The 25151-nt window shown below is 40.4% G+C and overlaps 1 protein-coding gene across 3 annotated transcripts in view; it reads left to right on the top strand.

Annotated features, from left to right (window-relative positions):
- Nucleotides 1-25151, top strand: part of LRP2 (LDL receptor related protein 2) — a 220019-nt gene that overhangs the window by 12052 nt on the left and 182816 nt on the right. For all 3 annotated transcript variants that reach the window (XM_075933562.2, XM_075933563.2, XM_075933560.2), the window contains exons 2-4: nt 18497-18604; nt 21009-21131; nt 23736-23852. In XM_075933562.2, coding sequence (XP_075789677.2) covers nt 18497-18604; nt 21009-21131; nt 23736-23852 — 348 coding nt within the window. The remainder of the gene's footprint in view (nt 1-18496; nt 18605-21008; nt 21132-23735; nt 23853-25151) is intronic.

The raw sequence follows: 25151 nt of genomic DNA, 5'->3' as shown, positions 1-25151 counted from the left end.
TTTGGGTCTGGCAAATGTATCAAAACTTGAATTCTGTAAGTGCTTTAGGAATTTGGGCATCTCTTTGGGGTTATCTGGGGAAAAAACAGGTACTTTGATAATTTACAAATAAGTAAACACATTGAAATAACCAGTGGCAGTAGCAAAATTTGAAAAAGTATGACTTATGATGGTGAAGTATCATACCTTTCCAGAAAATAAGAGGCGAGTCTTGTATGGTTGTGAGACAAAGATTAACCTGTAGAATGGGGAGAGGAAGTAATTTTGCAACATGCCTGTGATCCTGTCTTTACTAGATAGAAAGATAATTTTTACTGCCCATTAGCCAGCATGTGGTAACTCACAGGAGACAACATCAGGGTCAGTCCTGGGACCAGTCCTGTTCAACTTATTCATAAAGGATCTGGAGAAAGGGCTAAACAGTGAGGCGGTAAAGTTTGCGGATGATACTAAACTGTTTAAGATAGTCAAGACAGAAGCAGACTGTGAAGAACTCCAAAAAGATCTCACCAAACTGAGTGATTGGGCAACAAAATGGCAAATGAAATTTAATGTGGATAAATGTAAAGTAATGCACATTGGAAAAAATAACCCCAACTATACATACAGTATGATGGGGGCTAATTTGGCTACGACAAATCAGGAAAGAGATCTTGGAGTTATCATGGATAGTTCTCTGAAAACTTCTACACAGTGTGCAGCGGTGGTTAACAAGGCAAATAGGATGTTAGGAATTATTAAGAAAGGGATAGAAAATAAGACACAGAATATCTTACTTCCCCTGTATAAAACTATGGTACGCCCACATCTTGAATACTGTGTACAGATGTGGTCTCTTCACCTCAAAAAAGATATTTTGGCCTTGGAAAGGGTTCAGAAAAGGGCAACTAAAATGATTAGGGATTTGGAACCAGTCCCATATGAAGAAAGGCTAAAGTGACTAGGACTTTTCAGTTTAGAAAAGAGGAGACTGGGGGGGGATATGATAGAGGTATATAAAATCATGAGTGGTGTGGAGAGGGCAGATAAAGAAAAGTTATTTATTAGTTCCCATAATAGAAGAACTAGAGGATACCAAATGAAATTAATGGGTAGTAGGTTTAAAACTAATAAAAGAAAGTTCTTCTTCACACAGCGCATAGTCAACCTGTGGAACTCCTTGCCAGAGGAGGCTGTGAAGGCTAGGACTATAACAGAGTTTAAAGAGAAGCTAGATAATTCATGGAGGTTAGGTTCATAAAAGGCTATTAGCCAGGGGATAGAAATGGTGCCCCTGGCCTCTGTTTGTCAGAGGCTGGAGATGGATGGCATGAGACAAATCTCTCAATCATTGTCTTCGGTCCACAATCTCTGGGGCACCTGGCGCTGGCCACTGTCAGCAAACAGGCAACTGGGCTAGATGGACCTTTGCTCTGACCCAGTATGGCCATTCTTATATTTTCATGTTCTTAAGTTCTTATCAGAGACAAAGCTAGGTGAGGAAATATCTTTTATCGGACCAACCTCTATTAGTGATAAAGACAAGCTTTCGAGATCCACAGGGCTCTTCTTCAGGTACACTCTGAAGAGCTTGAAAGCTCCTGTCTCTCACAAACTGGAGTTGGTCCAATAAAATGGTTTCTCAAGCTTTTTCTTTATGAGACTCCCCCCAACCCTCGATGTGCTATGAAAACTCCATGGCCCATCTGTGCCACAGTAACTGTTTTTCTGCATACAAAAGCCCTGGATGGCATTAAGGGGAAACAAGGAGAGCAATTGTCTGGGGCACCACACTATACAGGCCCCCACCAAGCTATTTTGCTCAGGATTAGGCTTTAGTACCAAGTGGCTGGGTTAGGGTTCTTGCTTCAGACCCATGTACAGGGTTTTGGCTTACTGAACTGGGTCCCAGTGAGTCTAATGTTGGTCCTTTGCAGCCTCACTGAAACTTACAGCTCCCCTAGTTGAGAATCACTGCAATAAAAGATCTTACTTCTCCCACCTTCTGTCTCATATCACAACAAACAATGTGAGACAACATTCTACCATCAACATGCTGCCTTGTCCACATATAAGAGTTTAGCGGATGGTAGGTAACACCTGTTAAAAAAGCACTCACTGCCTTAGTAATAGAAATGTAGCCGTGTTAGTCTGGGGTAGCTGAAGCAAAATGCAGGACTAGGTAGCACTTTAAAGACTAACAAGATGGTTTATTAGATGATGAGCTTTCGTGGGCCAGACCTGAGGAAGTGGGTCTGGCCCACGAAAGCTCATCATCTAATAAACCATCACTGCCTTAGTGTGAATACCCCCTAGGGGGCAGCTAGTCAGCATGTGTACGTGTGTGGGTGGAGCTACAGCGATCCACCTCTCACCATCCATTCCTTGTCCAGTTACTCCTGGAGGAAGCAGGTGTTTTGCAGCACCTGTCTGGTGCTTATACAGCTACACAATGTGGAACAGGGAATCCTTACTGCCATTGTCCTACAGAACTGGAGTGCAATTAAAAAACATACCCATCTACAGTAGCAATAAACTGATGCAGCAGTGGAATCCTAGCATATTCAGAACTGAGATGTGTATTTGGAAATCTGATTGTTGGAAGGCTTCTGGAGAGAGACAAATACAACAATCCTCTTGAGGCTGGCAGAAAGGGGTAGTGTAACAGGTTAGGGTGGCTGCTGAAACTTGATTTAATGCTATTTTTTTGGGATTTGAAGGCTTAGCTCTTTTAATTGGATAGGTTATTACCATTCAAGTAAAGGATTTTAAGTCTTTTAAACCATAAACTACAAATAGAATCTACCACATTTAAAAACTAAAAATGATCAAATCCCCAAGGGCACGTCTACAAAGCAGCATTATTTCTCAATAACTGATGTTTATCTACACTACAAGCCTTTATTTTAAAATAATGTGGAACTGGAGGACTTCTTATTCTGACTCATGGTAACCCTCATTTCACGAGGAGTAAGGGAAGATGAAGAAAGAGTGTTCTTCCTTCGACTTCCTGCTATATAGACAGCGCCAAAAGCCAAATTAAGCTATTTCATCTTGAGCTATGCAATTGACAGGGCTTGACAAACCGCGGCGAAATCTATTCGCCAGCCCCGCACTGCACATGCGCAAGACCCACATTGCGCATGCACCCGCTGCTGGTAAATGGGGCGACCGGCTGAAATCTACTCGCCCTGGGCGAGTAGATTCACTGATCTGTCGAGCCCTGGCAATTGATGTAGCTGAAGTTGTGTAGCTTAATTCGACTTTAGCTCTGCCGTGCAGACGTACCCCTAGAGGGTCACTAAACACCAAGGCTGCGTCTAGACTGGCAAGTTTTTCTGCAAAAGCAAATGCTTTTGCAGAAAAACTTGCCAGCTGTCTACACTGGCCGCTTGAATTTCCGCAAGAACACTGACGATCTCCTGTAAGATTGTCAGTGTTCTTGCAGAAATGCTATGCTGCTCCCGTTCAGGCAAAAGCCCTCTTGCGCAAATGCTTTTGCGTAAGAGGGTCAGTGTAGACAACACATTATTGTTTTGCGCAAAAAAGCCCCATTCGCGAAAATGGCGATCGGGGCTTTCTTGCGCAAAACTGCATCTAGATTGGCATGGGCGCTTTTCCTCAAAAAGTGCTTTTGCAGAAGAGCGTCCGTGCCAATCTAGACGCTCTTTTCCACAAATGCTTTTAATGGAAACACTTTTCCGTTAAAAACATTTGCAGAAAATCATGCCAGTATATACGTAGCCCAAGGGTGTGTCTAGACTACATGGCTCCGTCGACAGAGCCATGTAGATGAGTTTACTAGACATAGCAAAATGAAGTGGCGATTTAAATAGTCGCCGCTTCATTTAAATCAAAATGGCCACCGCGCTGTGCTGATGATCAGCTGATCCGGCACAGTGGGCAGTCTAAATGGTCCACAGTTGACAAGGGAAGCCTTTGTCGACTGCTCCGGTTTACCGCTCAAGGTTTACCAGAGTGGTCGACAAAGGCTTCCCTTGTCGACCACTGAGCGTCTAGACTGCCCGCTCTGCAGGATCAGCTGATCGTCGGCACAGTGCGGTGGCCATTTTGATGGAAATGAAGCAGCGATTATTTAAATTGCCGCTTCATTTTGCTATGTCTAGTAAACTCATCTACATGGCTCTGTCGACGGAGCCATGTAATCTAGACACACCCCAACTGTTCCCTGCCCGCCTTAAATCCTCTCCTGCCATCTGACAGATATACAATACAATCATTGTTCAGGACATACCAGATGTTAGGATAGCAGCCGGGGGGCTATTAGCCAGTTTAATTCTTTAACATTGGATTTAAACAAAAAGCCACAGAGCACAGTAATTAACATGCAGGTGTTGTTTAGATAGGTCTTTTTTAAAGGAACTGCCCCCACAAGACTCTAGGTATCAATTAACACTAATATGATGGCAGCAAGTCCACTGATTCAGTTACTAAAATGCTCACACACCTTACATTTTCACAAGTGTCAGAAGTGACTACCTATTCTAGCTGTAATTATCATGACTTTGAGCAAGTGTAGCCATATAGGTGATATATCTGTTTTGCTCCTGACACTTCAGTTTTTTGCTCCTGTTGGTGGCTTCGTTAGGAATAAATCACAAGCACCATTTTTGGCAAGTTAGACAGTAAAATCATCACTGCTACTATGCCTAGTCCAATAGAAAAATCAGCCTGGTTGCAGTTACACTATGGCCCCGATGCTGAAAAGACTTGTGTAGATAGATGCTTAATTTATTCCCTAGGAATAGTCATATTGACTTCACTAAGACTACTCTTTAGCTGTGTCTAGACTGGCAAGTTTTTCCGCAAAAGCAGCTGCTTTTGCGGAAAAACTTGCCAGCTGTCTACACTGGCCGCTTTGAATTTCCGCAAGAACACTGACGATCTCATGTAAGACATCAGTGCTTCTTGCGGAAATACTATGCTGCTCCCGTTCGGGCAAAAGTCCTTTTGCGCAAAAGCTTTTGTGCAAAAGGGCCAGTGTAGATAGCTCAGATTTGTTTTGCGCAAAAAAGCCCCAATCGCGAAAATGGCGATCAGGGCTTTCTTGCGCAAAAGCGCGTCTAGATTGGCACGGACGCTTTTCCGCAAAAAGTGCTTTTGTGGAAAAGCGTCCGTACCAATCTAGATGCTCTTTTCCGCTAATACTTTTAACGGAAAACTTTTCCGTTAAAGGCATTTGCAGAAAATTATACCAGTCTAGATGTACCCTTGGTGAATAAAGAGTTAAGTAAGGGTATGTTTACACTGCAATAAAATACCCAGGCCCTGGCTACAGCTGGGTCAGTTCAGTGGACTCGGTTTGTGGGGCCTTGTTTGCGGGACTTAGACTGAAGGGCAGTTGGACTTGGGAGGGAGCCTGGCGTTTACACTGCATGAGAAGAACATTAAAGCTAAGGCCAGGTCCACACCAGAAAAGGTTATCCAGTAGAGTTATTCTTAGTATAGCCATGGCAGCTATACCCCTTTATTTATCCCTGCAGAGCCTCTCAGTGTAGACACAACTTTTAATGGCAAAATGTGCTTTTGCCAGTGTCACTTATACAGTTACAATGGTCCCAGTCTTCAGTTCTTATATCTGTCAAACTCCTGCTGAAGCCAGTGGTTGCTTTTGTCTGCACATAGACTGCCTGCAGCAATGGGTGTGTTTGTTTTAAAAGATGAGTGGAATAATTAAAAACTGGGCAGATAAGGGGATCCAAATCTGCCTCCCTTATTTCTGTGAGTAGTTGCATTGGCCTTCGTAAAAAAGGGCAGCAGGACTGGATTCAAGGATTTTATGTGGGTTAAATGTTTGAGCCAAAGACAGCATAATTTAAATCCTTGTGGCCTGAATCTGCTTCTGCTGAAATCAGTAGGTGTTTTGCTCTTTACTTCAGCGGAGGGAATTAGCTAACAAAATGGGCCATTGGGCAGTGTCTAAGTTAAGGAACAAACAATTTCCCAGAAGACAAAACATAGGGGCCATACCCAGTTTGCCTTACTTACTTGGGCAGTTCCATTAGTTACAATGCTGCTATTTGAGTGGGCTAGACAAGCAAGATTTGATCATAGATATGTGGCTGTATTGTGGGGAGAGAGAGAAGTACCCTTTCCTATGTGTTCTTACAACTTACATTCATTGAGTGAACACCTAATATTATTTTTTCCTGCAATGAAGAAATTGTGATAGTTTAACCCAACTATTGGGGAAAACTAATATAGACATTTTTGGGAAAGTATTGTGTGTTAACGTGATTTCTTAAATATAGCAATGCAATATATAATGGATTTTAAAAAGTGAGTTTAAGTTTGCTTTGCCTAGTGCATTTAGAAAGCATTGATTGGGGCTGATCCCTGGAGCTGCCAGGACTCATCACCTCTCAGGATAGATAACTTAATTGCATCCAATTTAATTAAATCTGGCATGAGATTTAATTTTGAGAGCAAACAGCTGACTGTATAGGAAATTTATTAAAAGAATTTCCCAGTGGTGGATTCTATACATGACCATGTCAGAGTTGTCTGAGCATGGGTTTTGTCTTTGTTTTCTACACCCCATACAGTTGTAAATACTTCCAATTCGTAGGTTTGCACACTTGATCCCCCACTGCCCAATTGTTATTCAGTAGCAGCCTTGGAGCTATTAGCCAGTTTCATTCTTATGAAAATGCTTGGGATGCTTCCTTTTGTGAGTATCTGAGGGTGCTTTTTACTTTCTTCTAGTTAGCTTGTTCTTCTTCCTCCTCATGTAATTTAGTCAATTAGAATAGATTTTTGCATATTTAATGTGCTTCACAACAAAGTGATTTTGCACAGCAATAAGAGAACTCAGCAGAGTTGGCTTCACTAGAGAGCCATAGTGTGTGCTTCATTTATCCAGCTAATACAATCACAGCTGATTTATGTGGATTAAGATGCCTAATGTGAACGCAACTGTTTAATATTATCCAATTTAGAGCAGAGCCTGTTCTTTATGTACAGTGTATCTTTATAAATGCTAGTAATTAGTTCTGAAAATTCTGACTCTAAAGTTAATCACAAAATAAATATTGTAGAATAAAAATACAATTAATTTTACACTAAGCACCTTTAAAGTACATTTTATAAACATCTATAGTAAAGAGACAGTTTATAAAGATAGATGATTCATGATGGGTTCTCTGTTTTTTATCCCCTTTCCCCAAATAGGGGAATCTTGCTGGACACAGGCTCATGTCCTATTTGATTAGTGTCTTTAGAAGTAATGGGAAACTTTATCATTTACATTTAGGTCATTTACCTATTACATTAAGCCCACATTAATAAAGATTATTTCTTATTTTTGCTCTGCTAAGGGCTGAGGGTTTTTACACTGATTTGCAGGGTTGTTTTTTTAGTTCATTGATAAAAACAAGCAGTGGATTTCTAAAGAAAACTTTGACATTTTAAAAAATGATCTTCTTACATTTTTTTACATTCAAAATGAAAATAAGGATATGAGCATATGCTAGGTATGTGACTAATATCTGATTTATTTTTAATTGTTAGAAAGCTTTTTTATATTTGACATTGACATTGTTGATTAAGCATGAACTAAATTGCACATTATTCTGGACACACACAATTTATTAAAAAGTTGGATTGTTTTTGGAAGTTGATCTCTTACATTATAGGCTAAATGATTTATTTATGACTTGTCTGAAAACCAAGATCTTATTCCATCTATTAGTTCAAATTCATATTGGGAGAAAATGAAAAATAAGTAGCTTTCTTAGGAAATTAATTTTAAAATTTCATTTTCTGTTTTTAACAGTCTTTTTGCATTTGTTGCATTTTTCAATTAAAATAGCTAAGTGAAGGTATAGAGGATGAGGATTATGAATATCTTGAATGTTGCTAGGAGGCATTTATAGTGTCATTCCTTTGAACTTGAGAGGAGGAGAGTTGAACCTTTTTCTTCTTTGCAGGAAAGTTTTCCTGCTTAGTTTCAGTAGATTAAAATCCTGAATTTCTTTAATTCTAGGATTTATGTAAAGGCATGAGTAGAAATGAATCTGTAGCCCCTTTCTGACTATTAAAAGAACCGGAAAATAAAAAAGGTTCTAGTCTGTCATAGAATATTGTCATTTTATGTCAATGTTAAAAGAGTTTGTGTATAAATGTTATTAAGATGACATTTGCTACTGATTTTTTCCTTCCACATAGATACAAAAAGTGTGTTGCTGTATACATTCTCATTTCAGATTTAGTTTCTGTGTGTGTGTGCATCTGTATGCTATGTGTGGGTGCACACACACACATAGAAAATATTCACAATACTTTTTGAAATCTAGTCTCAGGTAATGCAAGAATACTTAAATGCAAGAATGCTTAAAAATGCTGGTGTATACTAGCCTCACTCCAATGTACTGACTTCAATGTAGCTATGAGGATTTACATTGTGTCCCTACCTTGACAGGAATCCTTTTTTTGGAGGGGGGGGGTAATGTTTTTGCTAACCAGTTTCAATAGGGGAAACTATACCAACCTAAAATGGTCCTCTCTGAAATGCTGTGCTTCTGAATTTACCATGCATAATATACAGATTTGTTTTTGTATTTGCAATATACATTGCCTCAAGAACACCTGAGTAAAATGAGAATGAACAAAAATAGGATCCTGGGATCTGCTCTGAGTGTATACAAATTCAGTACAATTACTTATGAGAAGCATAGGTGTAGTTTGACTTTTATGTTTGGGAGAGGAGAGTTCCCATCAGGTCAATAGGGCTGTGTTGAAGGGGACAAATTTCATACCTGCCCCAAGGCTTTCAGTTTGTCATCAGACTACACCCATTGGGCAAAAGGCAGGATTTGTCTCTCTGAATGGGGCAGGGTAGCTGACAGTACAAAATCAAAATGCTTATCATAGAGAGATATCTGAGATGGAAGTCATGAATTGGGAACAGTCTCTGCATAGCCAGGTGAACTCATAGAAAGAAAAATATACAAACAAGAGAAAACACATTTTCCCTTCTCATTATTCTTCTTCCCACTTGCCATCTGTTGAAATATCCACAGCTCAATCAGTTGTAATAATAATACATCAAATTATTTGTGAGGAATCATCTCAGGTTGTTTGGGAAAGAGGAGCAAGAAGTGATGTTTTCTGAAATTTGGCAAGATATAAAAAAGTCTTCACCATTGGCTTTCTGCTTAATTTTGAAGAAGTTCTACAGTTAAGCTTGGGTATCTAGATATCCAACTCAAAGTAGGGGTAGTGTAAAATTTGACCCTTTGTTTTTCATGTTAATTTTTTCTTTCTGCAGCATACAATATGATCTGGGTCCCAGAAGTCTGAGTTATTTATGAAGTGTCCTAAATCTATACTTGTAACAAATGCAACACATTCTTTCAATTAGCTGGAAGAGATAAGTGCATGTACTTTTCCCTGGGCTGGCAGTATAGTCAATAAGGAGTTGATTTTGAGGTGTAAATGCACAGTTTAGCACTTTGAGATATCGTGGCTTTTTTATACGGATTTGAGATCCCTTTGCAGATGGATTACAGTCATTATATATTTATGCATAATTATATCTGTAACAGATAACTAACTCATTATCCAAGAACAGTTCAGGAATGCTGGAAATATTCTTCATTTTTAACTTATTGCGTACAGGAAAGCAAAACAGAATGAAATTAATTAGTCCAAATGCCATGTGGAATAAGTTCCAGTGTCCTGAAAGCCTGAATTCTTTCTGGAGAGAGGTGAGGCACACTGCCCATGTGGCTTGACACAACAGGAAAGCCATATTGTGATATGTCTTTCACCTACTGAGCCTTATAATTTCTTTCCATCACTGCACAGATTGGTCAGGCATTCCTCGGCTAGCTGTAATTTGGAATGAGACAGCCAGGGACAATATGTGTGAAACAAAGCACCTCCCCTTCAGAGAAACTCATGCAAGGGGACTCTATAGAGGGAAAACACAGCAAAGAAATCTTTGTAGAAGTGTCCAAATAGATGGGGTAAAAAGTTTGGGTTTTCCATGCTTTCTAACAAAGGCAAAGGGGTTTTTGCACTCAGAATCCACACATTCCTCAAAGACTACATACATTTGTTCATTCCTTGGGGGAAGCACCCATTAATTTGAGACAAAGTCTGCAAAACTTTCCTGGATAAGTTTTTCTCTTACTTGGTTTATTTTTGGACTTTCTGCAGGATAGATTTATTTTTTCATTAAACCCTGATAACTGTTGTTAGTGTTGAATGAGTGACAAATTATATTTGTCTAGAACTGCATGATCCCACAGTATACTCAACACATCTACTAGCAGGAAATGCATTTGCTGACATTTGAGGTATCCTGTTTGTAATTCTACCATTTACAAATTACATATACCAGCAGTGCAGTATATATGACTGATGTGTACTATCACTTACTATAATGAACTTGCAGTTATGGTAGCATGCTTTTCAGAGATGTGAAAGACATAACACAACATGCATTTGGCATTCCTTAGTTGTTGCTGTCGGATGGTGGGGAACAGGAGGCACAATACCTTGTATACTTAGATTGTAAGTTATGGGTACATCTAGACTGCAGAGTTTTTCCAGGATACCCGAGGTATCCCGGAAAAACTCTGCCACATCCAAGAAATGTATCTGCTCTTCTGAATTTTTTTCGGAAGAGCAGACGCGTTTTTTGGCATCCCTGTAAACCTCGTTTTACGAGGAAGAAGGGATGTTCCGAAAAGGTTTTTTTTTACATTTGGCCCAGTGTTGATGGTCTAAATGTTGGAAAAACCTCTTCTGAAAAAAGAAACAGAAAAAGATACACAATTTGCGGTTCGCACCTAGCACAATGGGATGCCAATCCATGATTGGAGTCCCCAGGTGCAATATTACTGCTGTTCTACTTAGAAGCCTTCATGTCCTCACTTCATAGCTCTGGCTCCCAATCAGCACAGCTCCCCAGCCTGTGTACTATCTGAAATACTCCCTTAAAGAAAATCTTCACTACAGCTTCATCCATATGTGTAGATCTGCCAAAAGAGAGAAGTGTGGAGTGTAAGTGATACTGGGACACACACCTCCAGTTTCTCCTACAATGATAATGTAATTATTTAATTAATTTGTTAAAATCACTAACCAACCACTGCAAAATAAAATGTCAGTTTCCAGATATTCAGTCTAAGAAGAAAAATTCCCTGCCCCAACAAGCTCGCTGTCCAAAGGTAATCTGTTCTATGGGGTCCTGTAATACCTAGGCACAATAACATGGCTGAAGGGTATTTTTAACATGATTTTTTGTGTGAATAATTTGCTTTTAACACCAGTACAGCTTTCTCTGAGGCCTCCACAAACATAACTGACCTCGGTTTACATTTCCAGCAGCAACTGCTAGACCTAGCAGTCATAGTGCCGAGCCATGTCATCCTGTCTTTGGATTGGTGACAGAATCTAAAGTTGGTGATACAGGGAGTTCCCTTTGCGACCTCATCTCCATCACTCACCCTGGTCTCAGACCGACTCAGATTTGGGCTGAGGAGTCCTCCTGGGCAAGCTCAACACCCAGAGCTACTGGCTGCAATATGACCTAGTTATTCATATCAATGTCAGGGAACTCAGAGCAGTGTCCTGGCAAAACAGGAAGCCACATGTTCTGCCTTTCATTGATGTTCCTTGTTCCTTTATTATGTCATAGAATGTGAATAAAAGTAATTATTCTACTTAATTAAATACAAACACTAGGACTTCAGGCCTAGAAGAGATCCTATGTCTTTCTTGTAAGACAGCCATTGATTACATCCAAACATGTCTTCTGGATAGCTTTTTCCAAATTTTAGTTAAGTGTTTGGCACTGTGTGTCACATTTGGGCCTAAACCAGTGGTTCTCAAACTTTTTGACCTATAGGCCATCCTGCTCAACAGAAACCTTCTGTGGACCACAGCCAACCACCCATGATGACAAAATGGGGTGCAGGACAGGGTGAGGGTGCAGGGTCTGGCCAGGAGGTTGGGTGCAGGAGTGGGCTGAGGGTGGGGATTCTGGCTGGGAAGGGGAGGTTGGTGCAGGAACAGGCTAGAGATAGAGGTGTGCCCAGGACTCTGGTCAATGGGAGCAGCAGGAAAAATCTCCAGGTGATTGGTTTCCTGCACTGCCATTTTCCCAGCTCTGAAAGAGGGGAGTGGCAGCGTGTGGAGCTGCTTCCTCTCACTGTGTGCTAGATCTGGCCTGTGAGGCACAGGGCTCCCTCCTGCACCAGGAAGCCAACCTTACAAGGGGGAGCAGGTCATGTGGGGCTGAGCAGCTGTGCTGCAAAGGGATGTGAGCCCATGGTCCACCTGCAAGATCATCATGGACCACTAGTGGTCTGTGGACTTTGAGAACCACTGGCCTTAACGTAAAAGGTTTGAATTTGGACTTTGGATTTCAATCTAAACATTTGTCCAAATATTAGGCAAATATTTAGGCTTGAGTATGAATCAAATATAAATATTGGTCAAATATAGCGTAGGAATAAGAAAGTCCTAACAAACTTCTTTTCTGCTGAAAATCTATGAGGGATCAACAAACCAACAAATTAAAGAATGCCTCCAGCTTCCAAATCCTCTGTGCTGGAATGGCTTTGCATTACTCCCCACTTACTGCCACTTAGGGTTGCCAGGTGTCCGGTATTCACCCGGACAGTCTGTTATTTTCAGCTCCTGTCTGGTAAAAAAAAAAGTCCGGTATTTTCAGAAGTTTTCCCCGGCCAGGAGGTGAAAATGCTGGGCACCTGGCAACCCTACAAAGACACAATACCTGCCCCCCCCCCGAACCCACCCTTCCCCCGGCTCCCAACACCTCCAGCCCCACAAACCAAGCGTCCATGCTTACCTGGTTCCCCAAGGCTACCGGCACAAAAAACCTAGGGGAAACATGCTGTTTTAATGCTGTTTTATTTTAATTTTTGGATTTGGGGCAGGGTAGAATTTTTGGAGTCCTTTTTTTTTTTTTTTCTCAACAACTTTGGTCTTCCCTCCCCCCATTTTTTTCCCCTTCAACAGAATTTTTTCCCGTTTTTTGTGTGTGTGTGGGTGTGGGAAGGGGGGTGTTCGGTATTTTTGTTTCAACCATCTGGCAACCCTACTGCCACTTGGCAGAGTTCTACAAGGCCTAGTGTGGTTTTGGGTAATGTCTATTATTTGGTGAGTGTAGCTTTATTTTTTTCTTCATAGGAGGCCACTGTATCTATATTTAGCATCAGCTTCATTTAAATACTTTAAACCCATGCAGTCACTGAGCCAAATTCTCTGTCAGTTTCACCAATGTAAATTTAGAATAACTCCCATTAAACACAAAGGCTATGTCTATACTGCAGGAATTTGTTGGCAGAGGCAATGCAAATGAAGCACTCATTAGCATTTTTTGCTGTCTCTTTTGCATAGTCTCTTCCAATCCTTTTTGCAGAAGAGGTTTTTGCTCAAAAAAAAAAAAAAAAAAAAAGCAGTGTAGAAGGGGACATTTTGCGCAAAAATATCCTTTTGTGCAAGAACCCTTATGCCTCAAAAAAGGAGGTATACGGGATCTTGCACAAAAGGGTTTTTTTTGCGCAAAATGTCCCCTTCTACACTGCTTTTTAAATTTTTTTTTGCACAAAAATCTCTTCCACAAAAAGGATCAGAAGAGACTATGCAAATGAGTGTGAGAAATGCTAATGAGCTCTTCATTTGCATTGCCTCTGCCGACAAATTCCTGCAGTGTAGACATAGCCAAAGGGAGCTACTCCAGATTTATACTGATATAATTGAGAATGTTGCTCTAATTTGTCTTGAGCAATACAAACAAGTGCATTGAATAATACAGCTATACAGAAGTGGTATTGTGGTAGTCTAAGGCTTGATATTCTGTATGGGTAGATCTAGTCAGCGGCACTATTTTGGTATCCCGAGATAACTATTCTGCGTCTTTTGAGCAAGACCGTTATTTCGAAAAACAGGCTCACTATTCTGATGTTCCTATAACCCTCTTTCCATGAGGGTTAAGGGATGTAACCCTCTTTCCATGAGGGTTAAGGGACGTTTCAGAATCGTGGTTTATTTCAAAATTAGATGGAAATAAGATATGCAATTTGCATAGCTCAAATTGAGTATCTTATTTCGAGCTAAAGGTACAGTGTTTTTGGTGCCTATTTTTTGGCACCAAATATAATTTCAACTTTAACATTGAATTAAAGGCCAGGATCACTATCCCATGGTTAAAAGTATTTTGCTTGGTTCATAATTTGTCCTTGAATCTTTTGCTCCTCATTGGATCCATCTATGATGCTTTAGCCTAATAGAAAGTCATGGTCTTGCATAATTGTTTGTACAAGTAGCTTACTTTGTGCCATGGAAATTGGCCTTCTCTGTTTTGATCTAAGTGGATTGTGAATCTCAGACATCTACTCGGGAGACTATTACAAGACAAATCCCAGACACAGACAGCTACAGAAGGGGCAGCAGAAGTTGTAGCATAAGGTCCACAGAAAGGAAGTCTAGTAGAATCCTCAGGAACGGTACTCTGTATTCCTCAGGCAGGGGATACATTTTGAGCTATGGTCTGGATTTTTCTGTGCCACATTGCATTATAATAAAGTGAACGTAGGAACTTTGTTTTTTTCCCAGTTGCTTTCTTCAATCTCTAACAATTAAAACAGGTATTCATCAGTTTTTGAAAAATCAGAAGTCATACCATTATTTAAAAAGACTTTGGACTCTGCATGGATTCTTGTGGAATTCACAAAATCTTACAATGTGCCTTTTTGGTATGTATTTGAGTGATAGTTTCACAGTTCCATGGAAAAAATATAATCAAATTAAAACAAAAAAATAAATCTCTGGATTTTGAATGTTCAGTATTCATCTACATACTTCATCTTAGCAAATTTGAAGAAAGACAATGAAGTCTAAATTTTAATTATTTATTGTGTACTTTTAAATGCAACAACTATTTCCTGTAGGGATCTTGCTAACAGGATTCTGTTTGCCTGAAAGACATGGCTGGTTTTATCAGCAATGTGCCAGGATAAATCAGAATTTCTACTAAAATTAGGTCATTAGTATTAATTTTGGCAGTCTCTGACTGATTTATGAATTGCCTTGCCATTTTTAAAAAGGCACTTACTAAAAAGAAACTCTGATTCAATATGTGTTGGTGGTTACCCCTCCGTGAATCCAGTCCTCCAAGTAAACAATGTCAATTAACAAGAGTACACTCCTAAATATCTTCTTCTAAAATATCCTTCCTAGGACAACAACAGATTCTGCATCCCTGTGTGATTTGGAACTTACTAATGCAAGTAGTCCTATTAGCTGTGAGGGACTACTCGTGTGAGTAAGTGCTGCTCATTGTGAGTAATAGTTCCAGAATATGCTTCCAAATTATTACTTTAGTTTAACAAGGGTAACTGTCTCTTACATAAGTTCAGCACTTGAATATAAGCTATTATAAAGCCTTCAGAAGCTGGTTTTAGTGAATGATGTCAGTTTCTATTTTGAATCAAGGGGCATGTTTCAATGGGTTGTCACTCAGAGCTGCTTTTGAAATTATTTTTATTGATTTAATCAGTCACTTTACTGCTGGATTGCGGACATTTCTAGCAATGGTTACAATAATTGCATGTACACTACATACTTTCTCCTTTTGATGGCTAGAATTCCTTTTGATCACAGTTAAAAAACCATACCTTTTAAAATCTTGGTGAGAAATGCCTTTGAACCTGCAGATTACTGTTGCTTCTTTATCATCCATAATTTATTTTCAACCAGAACCCTTTGCCTTTTTACTAAATAAACAATCATTTTGTACTAGCTAATGTACTAGCACTTTTGTACTAAAAGGAGACAAAGTAATTGTATGTGAAGCATCAGTTTGTTTTGCTTTTTTGAAAAGCTATTTCAGAACTGTAGCCTTCAAAGAGAAATAAGCAAGCATGGTAGATTACATTTGAAAAGACTAATACCATAATTAAATGAATTATAATAGGTCTGCTGATTAATTGTATAAATGGACATTGGTACAGCATTTTCTGTATGTAGTTCTGAGTGACTTGAACTATAATTTTTGAAAGTATTACCGGGAGTAAAAGAACTGCTTGGTTTGCAAATACTCTGTAACATTCAATTATAGTTTCTTATACTATATGAAGACAGCTGTGTTTATAACGCTTTCCAAAAAAGTATAACCAGTGTTGTCTCATTTTTTATGTCATCATAAGGAAGTGTTACTATTAGAGATAATGCTTAACATTGACTGGTTAATGATATTATATACAATGAAATTATTTTCCATGCTATTTTGTTTTAAGCAAATACTTTTCCCACTTAGAAACCTGAAACCCTTTGGATGTGCATTAAACTCTGTATTGTAATTTCTTTTTCAGACAAGTGCTATTATAGGATTCTTGTATTCTTGGATGCTACTGATGCAATAAATGTAGAAACAGATTGTTTTACTTCCAGTAATAGTTCTAATTGATAAATTGTTTAATATATGTTGTATTTAACAGTTAAATTTTAGAAAGACTCTAATAATCTTAAATTGAAATGTTGTCTTGTAGGGCAGAATTTAGTGTGAAGGTCTGGGATTCCAGGATGAACTTGTACATTCTTTCAGGGCATTTTTGCAAGGGAGGTGGCTGTGTTTTAAAGGTAGTTGATAAGAGACCTGCACCACCAACCCCAGACCTGCACCACCAAACACCATCATACATTAGTCTATAGAAGGTATTTGGGTGTACATACTCCTGTACCACTCGGTACCACCATTCATCTGAGTGCAGTTTTTGACCATTTGCAGGATACATTATAAATCAGGATGTCACTACCAGACAATCAGATTTGAACATTCCTTGCATGAAGTAGTTTGCTTATATCCCTTAGGAATACATCACTCAACTGTGCTTATGTGACCGTGTTGGTATGTCTGGTTTTACATGAAAGTTGTGGTGGTATATTGTTTATTTATGCCATTCTGAATTCAAGAGTAGGTGCATATGCTTTATATTTACTAAAGTTATCTCCTTTGGATAAATCATTTAGAATCATTGAATGGTAATTTCATCACTTGATTATTAATTAAAACAGGAAATTGCTTTAATTTAGTTGTTCTAAGAGCTGATCTCTGTTACTACCTCTGTCCTTTCAGCATTGCTTGCTTATGGGTGCTGACTGAGGCTATGTGAAACTTTGTTGAACCTAATTATGAGCTATAACTTCTCAGTTTTGGGACCAGAAAATTAGCCAAATATTCATCTTCTCTTTCCCCAATGACTTATATCATGTTTCACCCAGTGATTATAAACAGTATATTTCATTCTCTTATGGGATCAAGGGACTTTATTAGATGTGTTTGGTGAGGGCCCAAATCTGCTGTAGTTACATAAGGGAGAAATAATTGTGTGATCAGATCTTTTGTCCACTGACATAACAAATAGGGTGGGGGCTTCTAGAATCTGGTTAACAGCAGGTCAGATTTTGCTCAGAGTTTTAAAGCTCAAATTCTTGTGTGTGTGTGTGTGTGTGTGTGTGTGTGTGTGTGTGTGTGTGTGTGTGTGTGTTTAAAACAAAGCTTTTTAGATGTTGATTGGAGAGCTATTCCTCTGTATCTCAGAGAGGAGGACTTTATATACAGGTTGAACCTCTCTAGTAATGACATTCTCTGGTCTGAAAACATCTGTGGTCAGACATATTATTAGTTAGCTGAATGTCCACTTACCATGGGTGTGGCCAAGTGTCTCAGTCCCATAAAGTTTGTTTACAACCACCAGTCCTAGATCTCAGTGTTCTGTACAGTTTTTTTTAAGCTCTAATTGACCCCTAAATGTCTTCTAAGAGTCTAATATGCAGTAGAAGTGTTGGTAATACTGCTACACAATATTGACCTCTCATGGTTTGGCAAATTCTCTGGTTCCGAGAGTGCCAGACTAGAGAGGTTCAACCTATATAATGTTTTAATTTTAAAAAATCTGTTTCCATGTTATGAAACCTGGACATAGAGCTGGCAAAATGAGATTTCCTCAACAGCTACATGGGTTAACCCTACAAGGGGATGGGAATGAAGATGGGAGATTGATGTTTAGCCTCTAGAAATGACATAGATAACCTTTTTACTCTTTCATTTAAGTCTCTAGAACCCGAGTTTATGAAATGAAAATGGACATTTTTTGTCATAATACTCTTCCATACTTGGTTAATCTTTCCTTGGCTTTTTTTTCTTTTACTATTAAAGATTATAAAGGAGACTATCCAACAGGCTAGTTAGAAGGGCTTTACTATATTAAGAGTTATTGCACTTGAATGTTGGGTCAGATTTGGTTCTCACATCAGGGCAACTTTACTGAAATTCATTGGACTGGCATGGATTTAACTAAATCTGGAATTTGGCCCACTGTTTTATCTGAAAAAGTATGTTTACAATGATTTCTCTTAATGTGTATTTACAATGTGAAATGTAAAATGTAGCCAGACTCCTATATCCATTCTGATGTGATGCTGTATCCAAGCTTCTTGGTTTGCTGTTTGGTTGCAGGATGTGGAAGTGGTCAGTTCCGCTGTGGGAATGGTCGTTGTATTCCTGCTGACTGGAGGTGTGATGGCGCAAGGGACTGTTCAGATGATACGGATGAAGCTGGTTGTCGTAAGTGGAATATTCACAGAGTTAATTCAGAGCATTCCCACTTTTTATTTTTTTTACAATATTCAGAATTATCAGATACCATGATGCTCATTGTGCACCATGCCATGATGAGGAACCCTGTTAATTCTGAGAGAGAGACACACACAACAATGGTGGCATAAAACTCCTGGTTTGATAGACAATGGCTTTAGAATCTAATTGAGACTCATGCTTCTTTAGTTCTGTAGTGTTGGTTCTATGGAAATTAGAATATTGGCAAATTTCCAGTTCAATCTTAATAAGAGATTCTGGTCACATGTTGCACTTCCCTCCAATATCTGTGGTCATACGTCTAATAAGGATATCTCTTCTGATATGTGTGGGCTCCAGTCATATATAGAAGGGTAATTGATATTATTGCAGTTAACCTGAATGGTGCACACCAGAGTTGTCAGTGTGGATACAACCTTTTCTATTCATGGCCACATGATTTCAGGTAGGCCACAAGAGGGCATCATAGACATTTAATTATCTGTATCATGTGAGACAAAAGGTTCTTGTGACTCTTGACAATGGGTGGGCAATAATTTTTGCAGGGGGGGGCCACTTAATGAATTTGGTACATGGTCACGGGCCAGCTCTACCTCCCAGAAGGGGTGGAGCCTGGGTGGGAGGGGTGGAGCTAGGGACTAGACTCCCCCACAGAGGCTTTGAATTAAAAACACAGCAAAGGGCTTGCAGCTCTGGCCTTGTCGCTACTGCATTGCCTGGCAGCTGCCCAGGGTTGCTGCAGCTATTTAAAAGACTTGTGGCTGGGAGCTAGGAGCCATGACTGGGAGCTAGGAGCCATTTAAATAGCATCCTGCTGCCTGAGCCACGACCTGGAAATTCAGTGGCACGGACAGCAGGATATAAATAGAAAGTGGCCAGATGCAGTCTGCGGGCTGGATCAAAGTGTTAGATGGGCCAGATCCATCCCCTGGGCTGCATCTTGCCCAGTCCTGCTCTTGACAGACTTCACTATGAATCACTGTGGAGATTTTTAAAATGTGTCTATTACAAATGATACAAACAGGAAGCAACAATTCCCTATTTTCAGAAAACCATCTGTTTTTGCCATCGATGTGCTGGCACTCTTCCAGGTTTTGGAACCATTTGTGGCAATTAGCTTATGTTATAGTTAGGCCAGGTTTTGTTCTTGAGTTGATTTGGGGTGAAAAGGCTAATTTACATTGTTTCCTCCCATATTGGATTGGCTCTTCTCAGCTTGAGCCCTGCAGTAATTGGGGAGTAGTTCCTGCAGCCAGACTGGTTGATTTTCTGATTAATAGGTCAGGCAAGTACAAAGCTAGGAGTGTTTTGGATGAAGAATATCTTGCATTATAACTGCCATTCTGCTAGCACTGGCCATGTCACCTGAGATATTTAAGTCTGAATGATTTCCACTGAGACAAGACCCATGGTTGAACAAACTACCGAGCAAAATTTCTATTAATTTCAGTCAGACCAGAATCTTACTCCTAGTGTGTTTGTCTAAATAAGTGAAGTTGTTTTTGTTTTTATCTTCTTACATATGACCATAAAAATAAAAGATACGGGATGGGGGAGGATGAATTTCGGTTTTGTTTAATCATTTTGTTTTGTTTTTAATGATACATAGAATAGTGATGAGGCCATATAAGTACCTACTCACATTTTAAATCGACAGTACACAAGTATATTTTTAAAATGAAACTCAAGTATTCATTTTTGTTCCTGAAGTATGAATCCAAAATATTATTTATGATGCACAGTTAAACCCTTTCCTTGAAGCTAATATAAGGATGCATTCTTCATTTATCAAGCTTCAATACAGCATCACATCACTTCTTTACATAGGTAATCCCTAAATCTCATCTCATGGGCCCTGGCTGTTGCTGGGTTAGTTTACAATGCTTGTGAACTGGCAAAGTCTAAAGATATGATCTCAGGGAGAAGCATCATTAAACAGCAAGACCCTGCACAAATAAAACTGGATGGTGTTATGCTAGTGAACCGCAACAGGTGTATTAACCAGGCCTAGGCAAACTGTTCCAGAGTTGGTTCAAACATTTATTTTGTCTCTCTCTGTGCTCCCTGTTTTTTTTCCTTTCTCTTTTTTTAATAACCATCTATAAAGCAATCAAAAGACAGTAGAACTTAAACTGTTCCAACACCACTCTTGCATCATTAATCCACTAAGGAAAATCATGTGCTTCATTTGGAAGAGGCCTCTCCCATTAGCTTAAAAGTTTCAGGTCTTGCCCAAGAACTGCAGTCCCAGGGCAGAACGTTCTGTTCCTATTCATGTGACTACAGGTGTCTTAGATGTTTAGTTCATGCACTTGAAGTATGCTCTCCTGAATAAACACTGTGAAATAATAAATTATTTGCTTGTTTGTACTAGCACAACCTACCTGTGAGGGAAATCAGTTCCAGTGTCAGACTGATGGAGAGTGTATTCCACAGTCATGGGTTTGTGATGATGAGGAGGACTGTGAAGATGGTTCAGATGAACATCAACAATGTCGTAAGTACATCCCTCATAACATTATGCCAGCATCATGAAAGTTGCAAACCACTTGTATGTGAATATATTGATAACGTAAAGCACATATGCACACACACACAAATAAACAAGGCTAGTACAAGCATAGCAACTTTTTATCAAAGCGAAGTCTGTAATAAACAGTTGCTGAAAATGGAATACAGGGCGTCCCCTGTATGTGTCACCCTGGCATAAATCTGTTTCACACTAAAGTCGTTGATGTTTGTAGGAACTGATGTGCTATAAGTCCTCCCATTCCCTGCACTTTAAGTTGCTCAAAAATACCCAAAACAAAACCAAAGCAATTTTGCAAATGGGAGTCAGTCGTGGAAAAAAAATTCCCTGCTTTAAGTTGTTTCACTATAAGTCCAATTTTTTTGGAACATAACTTGGACTTATAGTGAGGACGGCCTGTACACTAAAATAATAATGAAATATAAAATATGATCAAATAAATCTCAATAGGCATTATTTAGGTAAACATATTCTTTCAAAATCTTTCAATAAAATAGAAAAATAATTGGCTTTCCTGCTTAAATAATAAAAAAGACAATATATATATATATATATATAAAATGAAAAGTTTTAATAAAGAATGAATGAAGAGGCTCCTAACTGAGTATGATTGAGAAGTGTATAACTGTTCACAAAATGATGTAAATTCATTATTCTGTTTTTGAAATCTGGCTGTAAGTTCCCCATTACTTTTTCCATGACTGATATATGTCTTTATTTATGGCATGGGTGTGGAACCTTTTTTGGACCAGGGGTCACTGACCCACAGAAAAATCAATCAGGGACCATATAAGTGAGAAGCAAAAAACCCCTCCAAACCTCCCACCTCTCTCTGATATGGCCCCCACCTGAGACACCTCACTCCCCTGACACTCAAGCCCCATGGGGGACAGGGAGGACTGAGGTTCAGGGTTTTTCATAGGTCAGATTAACTCTTTTGGGGTTCTGGGGTTATTGGGTTTTGTGGACCCCCCAAGCTCTGGGGTGGGACCAAAATGAGGGGTTCAGTGTGCAAGACAGAGCTGCCAGTGAGTGGGATGAGGGTGCCAGAATCTGGGCAGGAGATAGGTGCAGGAATAAGGTCTGGGTGGGAGGCAGAGTGTAGGAGTAGGCTGGGTGTAGGGTGTCTGGCCAATAGGAAGGGGGCAGGAGCATGGGGGGTATGGTATCTGGTCCAGGAGCAGGGTGTAGGAGCTGGCTGGGGATAGAGTGTCTGATGGGGGGGCAGGAGCAGGGTGAGGATAGAGTATCTGGCTTGGGGGGAGGATGCAGGAGCAGAGTAGGGGTAGGTGTCTGGCCAGGAGGAAAGGTGCAGGACCAGGCTGGGTGTGTAGGATCTTGGTGGGGGTCTGTGTGAGGGGGATGGAATGCAGGGTCTGGGCATGAGGTGAAGGGGCCACTTACCTGTCTTTGCACCCCCCACTACTCCCAGCCACCATATAATACGGCCTCCCACTGCTCCCATTGTTCAGAATCTGGCATGGAGATGCTTCTTCTCCAGGAGCCGGATTGCACAGCGAGGCTCAGGGCTTTCTCACTCCCCAGCAGGAAGCTAGCACTGGCATGCTCCAGCCTTGTGGGTGTGTGTGGTGGAGTGGAAGGGGAGGGAAGGCATGAGGCTAGAGCACCAGAGTGGGCTGCCTGCTGAGGGGAGACTAAGGGGAGACTTGAGCTTGAGCCGCAGACCACCTGCAAGGTGTCCACGGATCACAAGTGGTCTGCGTACCCCCACTTTGAGAATCACTGCTATAAAGTCCTGACATCTGCTGATAGTCTTATGTTCCATTATCACTTAGTTATCTTAAAGCTACTACATAAGTACTATTAATATTTCCGTTTGAAAGGGAAATATTTTGATGATACTTTAGATATGAATCACATATGGATTGGCATATGCTACCAGAACATTTGTTGTTTTTTAAGTTTATCACATATGGAGTGGCATTTATTAATAAGTATATTTAGTTTCCCCTTTCTTTAGTAAAATAAGTTATTTAAAGTATAATAGCTTTACACCAGTTTCTTTTCTCAGTGTTAATGATAAGGTATGAAATATTGTAACTACCTGTTTGAATTCAGTAAGTGCGTAATCTGTAATGAAAGAGGTGTTGAGGCTCAAGCAATCAGACAGTGTAGCTAATACATATCAGTTGTGTTTATTCCATAGAAACAACCAATATGGGTGCCTCTACACAGCAGGGCTTAACTCAAAATAAGCTTCACAAATTGAGCTCCGTCAATTGTGTAGCTTATTTCCAATTAACTTATTTTGAAATTGGGATTCTGAGATCTCAGTCAGGACTGGGAATCCTATTGTGCTGGGCAGACTACAAACCGGCCCTCAGCATGGAAGACTAATTGGAGATGGGTCACATGATCCATGGCTATGCAGATTAAGTGCTCCGAAGCCCTGGGATGTGTTGGAGCATTATAGCTGTATGGCCTGCCCGTTGGTTGGCAAGTGGCTTTTATTCCAGTCCAAGACTGAGTAATAAAACAGGGAAAAGGAGAACTACTTTGTTGCATGTAGATCCCTCACTGGTGAAAATCTAAATTAACTGTTTCTTACAGCGGGGAGGACATGCTCAACTCAGCAGTTCACATGTTCAAATGGACAATGTATCCCGAATGGTTACATATGTGATCGAGTTAAAGACTGCACTGATGGAACAGATGAGAGAGGCTGCCGTAAGTCTTTTAAATCTTAGCACTAGATCTGGTTTCATCCCATCTCTCTTTGGCATTTTAATCAATTTGTAAGATTAAGGGGCTTGTTGATGGACAGAAATGACCACAATATGCTGCTTGTTATCAGAATTTCATTGCAGATTCTTTCATGGATTAGAGCTGATATTCTGGTACAGTTTCATTATTGTGGGACTTATTAAGTCCCTATTACTGCCTTATGGTTGGGGAATTTTCATTTGCCTGTCTTAACAATAATAAAGTTTTCATTTTAAAACATCTTTAAAATATTTTAAAACTTTGGAAAATGTATTTTATTTATTTTGCATGAAAACTTTATAATCAAACCTTTGTATAGCTCTCAGTGGGATTGTAACTATTTTCTAAAGATGGAATTGGCCCCAGGAATTTAATGTGTCTTATTTTTAAGTCAGCCACCTGAAAATGTAGTTTTCCTATTTTTAATTGAAAGTTACATATTAAGTTTAACTGTACAAGTAGTCAATAGAAAATTTGTAAAAGGTTTGACCTAAGGCAGGGAGCATTGGCCTCCCAGAGGTAGCTTGTGGTGGTCCCCATCCCCAGCACTCACTGGCTGGGGGGAGAGGCCCTCAGACCTGATGCTCTGAATGGCCAGCTCCAGAGTGCTGGGTGGTGTGCCTGCAGCACTCCTGGCCCCAGTGCTCTGGGCAGCCTGGTCATGTAGATGCAGCACCCGAGATCTGGTGCTCCGGATGGCTGGGTGGTGCCCCAGGGTTGGTTCTGCATGTGGCCAGCCCCAGAATTCCAGGCAGTACATTCACACAGGGGAGCTGACAGGAATGCCAGCTCTTGGGCAGTGTGTGTGTGGGGGCACTCCGCAGGTCCAGAAGGGGTGGGGCCTCATAGAGAAGGGGTTGGCGCTGGGACAGCCAGCCCCCCCCATGCCACCTGGACAGCACAGTGCCCTGTCACCTCTCTGCAGGCCTTCGGAGACAGCTGGAATGCATGGCACGGGGCTCTGTCGCATACCACATGGTGCTCCCGCAGTGACTCTAAAGAGCCCAGGCTTCTGTCCACTGCCTCTGCCACAGTAGCAGTGGCTGGGAGCCCTGGGCCCTTTAGAACTGTTGGTTCCTGGAGCAATTGCCCCCTTTGTCCTCCTTGTCAACGGGCCTGCAGTAGCAGCACTTCCCATACATTAAGTGTGCAGCTTGGCCCCAGCACCAGCTGCCCCAAGTCCCTATGGGAGACAGGTCAGGTGTCCTGGGCCAGCCAGGGCAGAGCATTGGGAACTGAAGGAAGTAGCCTGGCCTTTGAGTG

Source organism: Pelodiscus sinensis, chromosome 7 (assembly GCF_052426305.1).
Source record: "Pelodiscus sinensis isolate ZL-2025 chromosome 7, ASM5242630v1, whole genome shotgun sequence".
Taxonomy (NCBI): Eukaryota; Metazoa; Chordata; order Testudines; family Trionychidae; genus Pelodiscus; species Pelodiscus sinensis.
Note: the sequence above shows the minus strand (reverse complement) of the source record. Positions and strands in the feature narration are given on the sequence as shown.